This window comes from Pleurodeles waltl, chromosome 6, assembly GCF_031143425.1.
Source record: "Pleurodeles waltl isolate 20211129_DDA chromosome 6, aPleWal1.hap1.20221129, whole genome shotgun sequence".
NCBI classification, from domain to species: Eukaryota; Metazoa; Chordata; class Amphibia; order Caudata; family Salamandridae; genus Pleurodeles; species Pleurodeles waltl.
In genome coordinates, this window is record NC_090445.1 from 1,123,075,010 (window position 1) to 1,123,088,123 (window position 13,114).

The following is a 13,114-nucleotide window of genomic DNA, read 5'->3' on the forward strand; positions in this document are numbered from 1 at the left end:
TCTTCTGCAGCCCTTTTTTCCCACTTTTTGAAAAAAACAAATAAAAAAAGATTTTAGCTGTATTTTGGCTAATTTCTTGGTTTCCTCCAGGGGAACCCACGAACTCTGGGTACCTCCAGAATCCCTAGGATGTTGGGAAAATAGGACGCAAATTTGGCGTTGATAGCTTATGTGGACAAAACGTTATGAGTGCCTAAGCGCAAACTCCCCCAAATATCCAAAAAAAGGCTTGCCACCTGAGGGGGAAAAGGACTGGCAGCAAAGGGGTTAAATAACTCAGGCTAAATTGATGGTGGACAGCTGAAAAGTGGGCCGATGAGGCAGTTTGATAACAATGGGACAGATGTATCAAACTGTTTTACCCATTCTGTGTCTATGTGAAAACGTGTTCGTACATATGGCCCAAGATGACATCTCAATAAATAAAGTTAGGCTACAAAAGGATGTCATAATGAGTGTGGAGTCAAGACTTGCCAGAGCTAGTGATGGAAAACCTATGGCAAGTATCTGTAAGCTTACTTTTTCCTAAGTGAAGCCTGCTCCCTTAAAGAGGAATTACTTCATCACTCTCCACAGGATATACTGGATGCCCAAGAGACTTGCCAAGTTCACACAAGTGGATCCGAAATGTAAGACATGCAACCAGTCAGGGGCCGATGTTAGTTGACTATCTGGGGCTCCATGCATACTGGCAAGCTGTAAGTAAAGCTCTAAGTGAGATCATGAAACATACAATCAAGGTAAGCCCAAGTTTAATTTTAATGGGGACTGATCCACCGTTCAAAGAACTGTTGAAGAAACCTCAGTAAAAGCTAGTGTTTTATTTGGCTCTTTTAGCGAGGAGAGAAATCTGGAAAACAAGGGACCTCGACAGATTCCCCTGCAGTTACAGATTGGATTAGATTAGCTAATTATCTAAGCTAAATGCACTTTGCCAGAGACCCTAAGAGTTTGGATATTACAGGGAATGGTTTTAGGATGTGGCACCTGGTCCAATGGTTACACCTTAATGTTTCAGTGTGAGAGGCCAGGTTTTAGCGGCATTTATGCACCATTTGCAAACAACTTAACAGCCTCTCCGACTGTGGAAAGGTATGGAGGAGATGATTGGAAGTAGAGTTGATAGTGATATGAGGACAGAAAAAAATAGCCATTTTGTTTTGCAGCATTAATCACTTGGCCTACTTGTCAGGCAGTAGGAATCCAACACCCAAGGTTCAGGATCTGTTTGGAGGCACCGAAGCCATCATTGATCAAATCACATAATGGCTTTCTTTTGTAGTCTGTCTGCCAGGCTGATATCTATGCCCCATTCAAAGATTAGTGGATTTTGGTGAGGGGATACTGGAGGCGAAAAGTGCTGATTCTGGCCCGCACCAAAAACCTCTACAAGTTTTCTCCCTGGAATGGACATTAAAAGCACTAACCCAGAGATAATGAGCCCTCTGAGCAGAAACAAAGTGCAAGCAGGAGGGACAGCAGGGGTGTGGGAAGGCTGGTGGGGTCAGGAAAGGCTCATGCCTGTCCTGGTGAATCTTCCCAACCTTTGCCTCAATCTCAGAGCTGCTGCTGGGTTTGAACAATGTTGGGTTACGCTGCTGCCAACAGCCCATACAGCATATGTTGGTCAGTGTGTCTCAGCCTAGAATTTTCTAGGAAGAGTTTACATACTTGGGAATTCCAAGCCCCGAAACGATTGCAGACGGCAGCATTTTACTCCAAGTTTTTGCTCCGGGTGAAATTCCACCAACTGCAATGACAGCCTACAGGTTTTCCCAAATCTCATTTAGTGAGGACACAATGACCCAGGAGACAGGTGATGTTCGCATTATGAAGTGAAAGGCTGTCACAAGTGAAGCCTTCAAGGCCCATAGAGGTGCCATGACAAAGGCATTTGGGTTAATTTTTTACGTCTCCATTAAGATAGCACATGAGATGCCTTTTGCAAGAAAAAGTGTTGGCTTACAAAGGTCTTAATGCCCTCGCAGTTTAGAGACCCCCATTGCTTACCACGGATTTGCTTTCCACGGATTTGCTTTATTGTCACTCACATTTGCTTGTTTATTTTGCAGCAGGTTCCATGGGCTTCCCTTCTTATTTGGTATTTGTCTGCTGCCTAGGTTAATTACTTGTGTCCTGCCAATGCTCTCTTTTCAAGTGCCACCTTTTTCTTTCAGCTTAAGTAGTCTACAAGAGTGTGTTTTCCAGCTGCCTCCCGGGTGTGTTTTGTGTTCTCTTTCTTGCCCAGGTGTGCCTCACTCACATTCTCTCCCTCAGTTGTTCGTCCTTCCTCCATGCCCCCTTCTATTACTGTTCTTGCTTCCCCACTCATCTCTATTGTCCATGTGTATCCCCATCTTTACCTGTACTCATTCATGGTCACTTTGATTCCCCCTCCCTGTCTACCTACTCTGCCGTTCTTCTGCTTCCCCATTGTGGTCTCTCACTTGTCCTTCCTTCTTTCCCTCACCCACATCCTCCTCTCCCACCCTCTCTCCCTCTGAGTTTCCTCACCCCTTTACTGCTCCTCATCCCCAATCCACACACCCGTTTTTTTTTTTTTTTCAGCACAATAGCACTATCAAACGAGCATTTGTAATGCAATGGGTCTCACATTTGCTCGTGTTAGAGCTATTACCGTTGTAAATTTCTAACTGGACTTTTCTTGCCACATAAATTGAAAATTAAAAGTAAAACAGTTGACATAAGCAAGCCGACTGAAAGCGCCATGGCATAAGCACGAAGGAGACACAAAAGAAAAAATAAATTTGCTCACAATCAAACGTATCGGCAATAGTGCAATTATTCATGTAACAGGGTTGATGGCCAAGGTGGTAACAAAACTGTCCCAAGGAGGGACAACCGTAAAGCATTTACCAACGATAAAAGATTTTTGAAAGGCAAGCCCATGAACAAAGTGATAGTGATGGGCGTACGGTGGGTGTGGTGAAAAGATTACAACAGGCCAGAGCACTTGTGTGCTCAACCTGAAAAGGACATTTCTCGCAACTTGGTATTTACTATTGAAACTCAATCTGACAAATAAAAGAAAACATGCACACTTGCTTTTGTAAGCATGAGACTGTTTGCACGTACCTACAAAATGATGGTTCCTAGAGCTTTTTATTTTAAACATTATTTTCACCTATGCCGTACGGCATTGCTAAAAATCATTGACAAATCCAATAGGCCTCATAAGTGAGACCTACTGGGTTTGCTAATGCTTGTTGAGGAGTAAGCTTGGACAGCTAGTATTTCTGACAAAGGAGATGATGACTAAATATTTGGGTCACTCAGAGTAGATCTATGGCATCTGGCTATTTGCTATGGACTGCTGGGTCTGAAAAAGATTTCTCTCAAACAGCCAGAACAAGTTCTAGAGGAGCCTCATTGAAGGAAAAGGAAGGGCTCCCTAACTGACTAGATTGGTTAAAAATGTACCTCAACATTTTATATTTTGTACTCCCCCCCTCCAGAGCTTGAGATGCTTTTCATACCTGTATAATAAATTAGGAGTCTTGTTATGAAGGGGCTCAAAGGGGAACAGGATGTCCTGTGCATACATGATTAGGAGTGGAAAACTGAAGCTTCATGTTTTAAAGAACTCATGAAGATGTTGTATACATTACATTCAACAAAGACACAGGCTTAAACCCTTGAATTTTCAGAGGAGACATTTGACCCAGTCGTAGTCAAAAATACAGTGAGGTCACTTCCTGAGCTGCAGTCGCAGTAGCTCCCCTGAAACCACATACCTCTACAGGGATGTTAAAATATGATGGGCAATAGTGCAGCCAAGGTAGGAAAGGTAGTAACCACCCACAACCCCGACGGACAGTGGGCCATCTACCCTATTGTAAATGAGACCTTATGTCTTCCGGATACTGCAATTTAAAGTTAATCATATCTTTACGCTCCAATAACAGTCATATTTCCTGTGATTTGCATTTAATCTAAAAAGGGTTTATATTCTCGATTTAAGTATACCTGCCTTCCAGCAAGAACCTGTTTTATTACCCTTATGAACCATGTTTTTTTATTTACATTTTTTGTTGCACAATTATGGATACCACATTCAGGTGTCAACGTTTTTTTCATCTTTTTGTTTTTGCAACAAACTACCATTGCGTCAACTTGACCAGGCCAAATGTACATGTTTTACTAATGTTTGTGAGCATGCGACATCTGGCCAGTTATTCGTTTAGCAAGTGGAGTGACATGCAGAGATGCAATTTTGGTTTTTGAAGTACTTTATCAATGTACTCAAGTAAAAACTTGGCCTGCAAATTTTGAATATCAGAGTCAGCAAGGGCTGAGAAACAATAGAAGAGGTCAGACCCGGGACTGCAAGTACAATGTACAAAACCATTAAGAAAACTTGGTCTAACTCGGGCATGTGCTACTCTGTTTAAAAAAATACGGACTTGCAGGTTTTGCTTGCTATAACAAGATTACAGTATGAATACAGTCAAAACAACATTATGAAACAAGACTTGGCCCAGTTAATAAATTTTGACTGACGGGCAACCAAAGCATCAGCTTACATGCAGAATCTACCATCAAGAATGTGGCCTTTCCAAAGTGACTACAGTAGTTTACAGATATGCCAAATTGGAAATCCATCTACTCTCTTACAGGCTGCATACTGATCAACATACCACAACATAGCACAAATTGCAATCATTGCCAGACTTGACATGGGGAACCAGTAAGATTAAGGTTCTTCAGATAATTGCTAATTTGCACATAGATTGCTCACTAGTTTTCACAATAAGGTACTCTACTAACTGTTATCGCACCTGGTAAAGAGCGTATGAACTCATACACATCTTCCACATTCCACTTGATGGGATCGCTGGGTAGAAAGTTGTGTCCCATTTCAACCAGGTCTCTCATGTGGATGTCCGGTAGCTCCAGACAATGCTCCTCCTGGCGATGGTGGGAAGCAGATGAGCTAGCTGAAATAGGGGACAGTGGTTCCTCGTAGCTGGAGTTGTCAGATCCACGGCTGGAGTCTTCCCGACTGTGGTTCAGTTTCATGGCAGCTGCCACAGAGTTCATAGATGGAAGGATAGGGGGTGGCTGCAAGTACACAGAAAGAAAACATGTTGAATTCGTTGTCAGCCCACTAGGAATTCACTCAATGTTATGAGGAAGGCAATATTCTCCTTTGTAGTCTGCCTCTGACACAGTAATGCAAGTTATGTTTTTAAGCAGGAAAGGTCAGTAATCCACATAAGGAAATGTTCTTAATTAAGTATAAAAACAAGCAATATTAATCTACAAAAAAAAAGTAAAAGAAAAATACTGTACAAAAAGCAAGCTTATCTTAAAGTATCACGAAACTGCACACTGACTCCAAGAATTTAAATCTTGTTAAAGATTAGTTTATTTTTAGAGAACGCGAAGAGACTGTCAGAATTTGAAGGAGAACTCTTGCCAAGGCTTACTTTAATTTCTGTGACACTTGAAAGAAAGAAATGCCTCTGCCATTTGGTGCTCTGCAGCAGTCTCCAGAGCAGATTGGCAGTAGCCCATCCTTTCCCCCACAACATGAATACTGCTGTGGTGGGCCAAAGTCTGCGCTTTCAAGCAACATGGTGACAGCAGGAGTTAACGTAACAACGACCTGAAGTCTGCATTTAGTCAAAACCCAGCAGAAATATACCTGTTGCTGTGCTTTTATTAACAAACTGGCAAGGAAGCAGCACTGAGGGTGTGTGTTAGGAAGAGGAAATGGGAAGTGGAAGGGAACAGCACAAGTGGACAGATAAAGAAAACACATGCATCTTTATTGGAGTGCTAAAATAAAAAAAAACAATTCTCTCAATGTGAGCAGTGAAAAGATACAAACCACCCAACTGAAAAGATGGTAAAGAGGCTATGCTTCAGGAAAGTGAAACCTAACTAACAAAAGGAAGAAAGCCTTCAAATAATCAAGTAAATATACGACGGACCAAAAAACAAATCCTCTTAATGGTTACTGGTATACCGTTTATTGGGTCTTCAATACCTCATTTATTACTTACCTTAATGAACGCCATTTCTTCCAAAGCTATAGATATGTCTAGGAAGTAGCACCTTGAGAAGGTCTGCAGCAGGGCAAATGCTAGTCTTGTATTTAGCAAAAGAGCGGTTTCGCCAGTGAGTTTAATGCTCAGTGCTGACCCATTCAATAATCTACAAGTCAAATGCTCACATCCCTGCAATCACCACAAATACTTCAACCCTTTTGTGGTCAGTGTATTATGTACCAAAAACCGTGGACACCAGTAACATCTATAATTTATAGGCCTCAAACTGGCGAATTGCTGAATCATGTGCTATATAAAATGCAAGCTCTTATCATCATGTACACGATCGTGAAGCTTAAGAGATAAAACCCATTGTCACCAAAAAATCAATGATGATGGGTTTCTTCATGTACCACGTGGGATTTATTTTCACACCAATATATGCTCAACCTCTTGGACTAGTAATGTTCTGTGTAGTACCTTTGCACATTGAGCGGATACAGGTCCTGAAATATGTTTGAACATTATAGGAACTATTCAAAAAGCCACCTCCAAGAGGAACTAAGGAGATTTTATGACAGACCAGAGGGGGCTTGCTTGTAGGCCATCTTCATATGGGCACTTGGGATTGCTAACTGAAAGCCAGACTGACAAGCTTGGTAGAGCTCTTATTGGATTTGCAAACAGCCAATGGACTGGTGTTACAGTTGAAAAGGAAAGATACAAGGTATTTAAGGAAAGTAGGCTGACCTAGTAAATATTTACTTTACATTGACGTAACCATTAATTGAAAAGCAGTCACCTTTAGACATATTTCTGAGGGACTGACAGTACCCAACAAGCATTTTCTATACTGCTTATGAAAACTCGTAGAGAAACCCTTAAAAGTGGTGGTGTATGGGAGGCCAAAATCTAAATGAGTCCCACTTTTATATTTCAGACCAAGCAATATTATATAGTTTGTGTTACCAGCAGAAACCTGTTTAATATGTGTAAGGAGATGCAGACTTTGAACTTTTTCTCTGAATTAATTATTACAGTTGAGTAACTGAAAATATTAGTTTTTTTCTCTAGATGTATCTAATTCTTGAGACTTCCTCAGAGCACTGCTGTGTTTTAGATGCATGAACGAAATTCAAAGTGAGGAACAAACCTGCCAAAACGACTCGTTCTCAAGGTTCCCAAACATAACCGGCAGTGTACATATATAAAGATAAAAAACCTGCTTGGGAGACAGTAACTCTTTATATTCTCATATCTCTTACCTGTTTCTTAGTGTCTTTGTTGATATTCTGTAGGCTGCCTTTACGCGATCGCCTGCGGTCGTGCTTGGTGCCTGCAGTCTTCTGCAGTTTGCTCCGATCAGGGTGAAACAGACCAACTCTCTTTGTACACCCTACATTGTACCTGCATAGAGAAAAAGAAGAAGCCCAGATTAACAACATCAACACGCTCTCAATCCAAAAAACAGGAAACTTTGTAAACAAACATCCAGGACCGATTTATAAGAACCCTGAAGTTAATCGTTTGAGATTTTTCTGAAACGTAGGATGAATTTTGATTATGCTTGGGATGTGTACATTTGGAACAGCAGGTGGTGAGGTGATCCCCACACCAAGGTCTCCTCTTCACAAGACAAACCTCATACCAATCATGTTCTCATTGGATGCCACCAACTGTTTATTGCAGGAAATACCACCTTGATAAGTATCTGATCACCGAGTGTTACTAAATGTACAAGAAATACCTGTGAGCTCTTCCAACCCGTGAACAATCCCATATGAATACTATTTATTAGCTCTGATGGACAAGTGGGGAATAATCATTTCATATCAACTAACTTTGTCAAATAACTCCCGTTAAAATAGACAAACTTTTGCTTTTTCTTTAGCTGCAGGATGCTTCTTTGTACAGTTCACTTCTTCCACAATCGCTGAATGGATAAATGGATGAGTAACTAGCACCAAAACAAGTAGTTACCTAAAAACGTTGGTAATGCTCGTTCCGGTGGATACTCTACCTTTCTGCGGATTCCTCACCTTGTGAAAATCCCCAGGTGCCTGGATGGGCCCAGAGACGTAACAAAAGCAGAGCTCAGGTGGACCGATAGGTTACACTGTGCGGCTCTCTGCTGACTTTGCTCCACTCTGGAAACAACTGGAGCCACATGTAATCCCAACCCATGCAAACTGACGTCAATTTCTTTTTCGCAGGCTTGTTTGCACCGTCAGACGAGAAGCAATCAGTAAATAGGAAGGACCAGGGTTCAGATTCCTACAGTGGGACCTTTTTAGATGGCAAAAGAGACCATTCTACAGAACAAAAAACTGGGCAGGCACTGAGGAAGCTGCCGTTAGATTGAGTATCCACCAGAAGGAAGAGCTGCTTACCTGTAATCCTAATTCTCTTCCAGGGGAATTCTTACCAAAGTCATAAGCACTAAATAGTCCCACCCACGCGAGCGAATACTGGAGCACTGTTAAAAATGTTTTATATCTAAATAATACACTTACATGGTACTTTAACTATTTATGAGCAGCCTAAGGAGACTAAAAATGACCAGATTACATTGAATTTTAATTTGAAAAAGAATCCAATTACACAGAAATGTCATTAATAAAGAAATGACTATAACAAATCTGTCACAAACCTTTTTTTTGTTTTTTTTTAAAAAAGAAAACGGCAAGGGAACATGAGACATTGTTAGCCAATAGGCTCCCATTCAAAGAATAAAAGAGAACCCTGGCAATGTGCCTTTTAAGAACCTCATAGTACCCCCTGAATCAATCAAGCTTCACAGGTGACAGTTAGGTCAGGTACTTTTTACAGAATTTTGGAATATTGGTTGAAGTAACTATTGAGAGCTGCAGTAAGGCCTGTTTGGGGAGGTGGGGTGGGTGCTTATGACTTTGATGAGGTTTTTCCTTGAAGACAACTAGGACTACAGGTAAGCAATGTTTCCTTCTCTTCTAGGGGATCCTCATCAATAGCCATAAGCACTGAATAGCTAGCCCATCCCACAAGAGGGGAACATGAAATAATAAAAAAAACAGCTCCAACAATCACCTGAAAAGGTTCCTTAAAGGAGCCTGTCCCGTTTGAGTATCTGCTTTAGCGTCTGAATCTAGACAATAATGTATGGTATAAGTAGATGAGTAATCTCCGACTGATGAGCAAGTAGTGGTGGACCAAAATGGAGCTCTCCTTCTGTGTCTAGGTCTTGGTCTTCTGCTTGATCTTCTAGATCTGGATGTCACTGTAGATCTGTAAAGGTGATGTAGTGGACTCCTAGACATTATACTTACGCGCCCTGGTGGAGACGTAGGGAGCACAGAGGGTTTGCCTAAAGAAAATTGAGTAGATGCAGAACCCTTAGGTGATGGTGTATCTGGAATGTGTATTTCAGGTGTGACCCTTGATGGTGAATCTGTTTGATAGTACCAAGAGTACGAAGTATGGGGCACATGTCTATGCTGTAAACTTTGAACCAGAGTGGATAGAGATTTAAAAGGTGTATGGGATTTGGCCCTAGATGTAGAGCGAGGCCTAGATTCAGCTCTGGGTGTTGGTAAAAGGCTGTGATGTATTCTTTAACATCAAATATTTTTCTGTCAAGGTCGAAAGTGCCTTTTCTACTGTTTTCGGCATCTAATGTTTTTCCAGTGCTGGTAGGTTTGCTGTTGGCTTTGTCGCAAACGCGAGGAAGCCTTGATGTGGCGTGGTGGCTCAACCTTACTTTTAACGGCATACCTGTTGACAGAAAGCACACCAAAAGTTGCTCTGTTCTCGATGCCATACTTCTTAATGCCGACCGGGAATGTCTTCTCTTGTGATCTTTTTCTCTCTCCTTTAAAGCAGTGTTGTCCAACCTTTTTATCGCCGCGGACCGGTAAATGTTTGATAATTTTTCCGTGGCCCGCTTGTCCCATTGTGTGACAAGCGGGCCACGGAAAAATTATCAAACATTTACCGCCCGCCACAGTGGGGCGGCCCGGTGCCGATTGATCCACGGACCGGCACCGGTCCGCGGCCCGGGGGTTGGGGAACACTGCTTTAAAGTACGTTTGGAAAACCACTGACAGTGACCAAAAGTCTCAGGATGAAGAGACTACTGAAGGCAAACAATAAAAGCAGAATAAGGGTCTGTCTGAGGGTTTTCTTCCAAGAGGAAGAGAACTTCACAGAATATTAGGGCAGTCTTAATAGGAAACAAATAGTTTCTTACCAGCAGGTGTAATTTCACAACTTAAAAAATTTCTGGACTCACGTGCTGTGCATTATTCTGCCATCTAGTGGTTGGGTCCACAAGTTCTCCACTTTCCTGCTTGTTTACTAGTCATTCTAGTTCTGATTTTCTGTTGTTGCTAAATGTCAACGGGACCTCATTTGGTGCTTCCTGTGATGCTATACACCCTCCCCCAAAAGCTTCTACCCCTTGCTCGCTGCCTTCAGATTTGTTTTTACTTGTCATTTGTGAATCCAGAAAAATATTCAAGCTGGAAATCTACACCTACAGGTAATAAACTACTTGCTTTGCAACAGGAATCTCTTCTGGACTCACATGCTTTGCATGGATTTTGAAGCGTTTTTGTTAGTGGTTGAAGATGGACTTACATATGTAAACAGATGGTTTATTACTTTTTGTCCCACTTGAACTTCCTTGTTCATTTGAATATCTATGCTGCAGTGTCTTGTAAGCGAGTGGAGAAATGACCATGTTGCTGCCATTCAAAATATCTTGTAATGGTGTATTTGCTAGAAAGGCAATGGTTTGTGTAAAGGTTCAAAGGCTGCCTTCATTATCTGAATACTAAATTTAGATTCCTTGAAAGTGCAGGTACCTTTCTTGGTGGTGGAATTCCCTTTGCCCCCCTCCCCCCATAAGAATCATTTTAGCACCGGAGGTGTGAAGAGGCACCTTCCAATGTGATACCTTGTGCAGGACACTATTACAGCCAAGTGTACTTTCAACAATGCCTTTTAATTTGCAGTGTATTATGGGTGTTACATTTTACGGTATTGTCTGTTTGGATTAATATGGACTTTCCCCACAGCTGTTTCTGAAAGGCTTTTAAGGTAGGAACACAGTTTTTAGTTCCAGAACACTACTGATTATGTTGGACTGCTACTGGCTCCTTTCATGCACATCTGAACTTGAGTGAGGCCATATGTGGTCCCCAACCCATTTGCGAGGCATATGTAGAAATGGTAACTGTTGGAGTTGGCTGTGTAAAAGGTATCCTCACTGTTCCACCATGTCATCTCTTCTGTTTTTTTGTGTGACAACCACTAGATCTTCCCAACTCCCTGTAGCTTGTGACCATTGAGTTTGCAGCCATTCCTGGATTGGTCAGATATTTAGCCTTGCATGTGGGATGAGAGGTATGTATGATGCCATTTTCCTCCTAATCTTCCCCACACTCCTCGCTGTTAAGAGAGCGCCCCTTCTGGTACAGGAGAGCTTCTTGCAGTATTGACGCTATCCTTTTCTCTAGGATATGCATCTATATCAGCCTTGCTCCTAACTTTGTTGAAGATTTTACTGTATGTATTGAAAACCCTAATTTGAGAAATATTGTTACCACCCTGTGTATATCTGTTTTGCATTTGTATGAAGAATGTGCACTTATTAGTCAGTCATCTAGGTAGGCATACACATGTATCCCCTGTCTTCGCAGATGTGCTGCTAATGCTGCCAGATATTTTGTGAAAACCCTTGGTGCAGATTTTATGCTGAAGGCAAGTACTTTGAATTGGTAATGTGTTATGTTCACTACAAACCACGCTTATTTCCTAGGTCTGTAATTCATTGGGATGCGCAAGTATGCATCCTTTAGGTCTATTGTTGCCATAGAGTCTTCTACTTGCAATTGCAGAACGACTTCTTGAAGAGTTGCATTTTAAATTTTTCTGTCTTTATGAATTTGTTTATGAACCACATGCCTAATATTGGCTGTATGGTTCCGTCTGGTAATGGAATTAGGAAATATGTTTAGTAATTTCCTTGACTGATCTCTTTTTATGGGACTCTTTCTATTGCTCCCTTTTCCAAAAATTCCTCTACTTCTTCGAGTAAGTGATGTTTCCTCTACTGAGTGCACTCTTTTCTTCAGTATCCTTATGGTGGTGTTTTTACCAATTCTATGCAATATCCAAATTTTATGATGTTTAAAATCCACTTTTCTGATGTTATCTTCCTCCACTCGTGAAGGAAGTATTTTATTCTCACTCCCTCTTGTATTATGTGTGTGAGGTGTTGGAGATTTGTTAAGTCACTTTCCAGAGGAGGTTGTGCCTCCTTTCTGGGGCTGTTCTCTTCACTGTGCTTGTTCTCAAAAGGGCAGGCATGCCTGTGTTTACAATATTGCCATTGTTGTGCAGGTTACTGGGTTTGGCATGTGCTTTAAAACCCCTGATGTGACGTTGAGCTAGGGAAACATCCTCTTCTTGCTGGTTTTCAGCTCATCATCGTCCCTCTCCTTAAGTTCCCTTGGAACTGCAATGATCCCATGGATTTTGCAGTTACATTGTCCTTCAGCTCTTGAAGGGTCTCATCAATTGCACAGCCAAACAACAGCTCTTCTTTGAAAGCGGTATTCATGATTTTAGCTTACAATTCTGGCTTGAATCCTGAAACTCTTAACCATGCCTGGCATCTAGGAGTTGTTCCTGCCCCCATCTAACGATTTGCTGTCTCAGCTGTGTCTAGCGCCGATTTGCAAATTGATACAGGGCAGTTGAGTAATTTGAGCCTGTCCTCAGCTTGATATATTCTCGCTTATGTGTTAGATTGTTTATTTGATTTCTGGTCCCAAATAGCCTCATTTTGAATGCCTGGGTTGTCTAGTTCTATCAAGTCCCTAACGTTTCTTTGGGCTCAATTTGGGATAGCAAGATTACATTTTTTATTGACACATAGAACTGAAGGCTATTATATATGTGTTCCCATTATCAAAGTGTTGATGATGACCCTCTCAGCAGCTAGGGGTCGAAACTCCATCAACGCTTTTTTAAGCTAATTGGACTTAACAATTTTTGTATTGTCTGCGTTGACCCAGTGTGGTCTTAGTTGTTTGAACTTTGAATCAATCGCTTTTCTG

General features: G+C 41.5%; 1 protein-coding gene across 10 annotated transcripts in view; it reads right to left on the reverse strand.

The window, feature by feature from the left end:
• Window positions 1–13,114, reverse strand: part of PHC2 (polyhomeotic homolog 2) — a 635,967-nt gene that overhangs the window by 23,004 nt on the left and 599,849 nt on the right. For all 10 annotated transcript variants that reach the window (XM_069240302.1, XM_069240300.1, XM_069240304.1 and 7 more), the window contains 2 exons: window positions 7,280–7,421; window positions 4,800–5,082 (listed from right to left, as the gene is read on the reverse strand). In XM_069240302.1, the coding sequence (XP_069096403.1) occupies window positions 4,800–5,082; window positions 7,280–7,421 (425 nt within the window). The remainder of the gene's footprint in view (window positions 1–4,799; window positions 5,083–7,279; window positions 7,422–13,114) is intronic.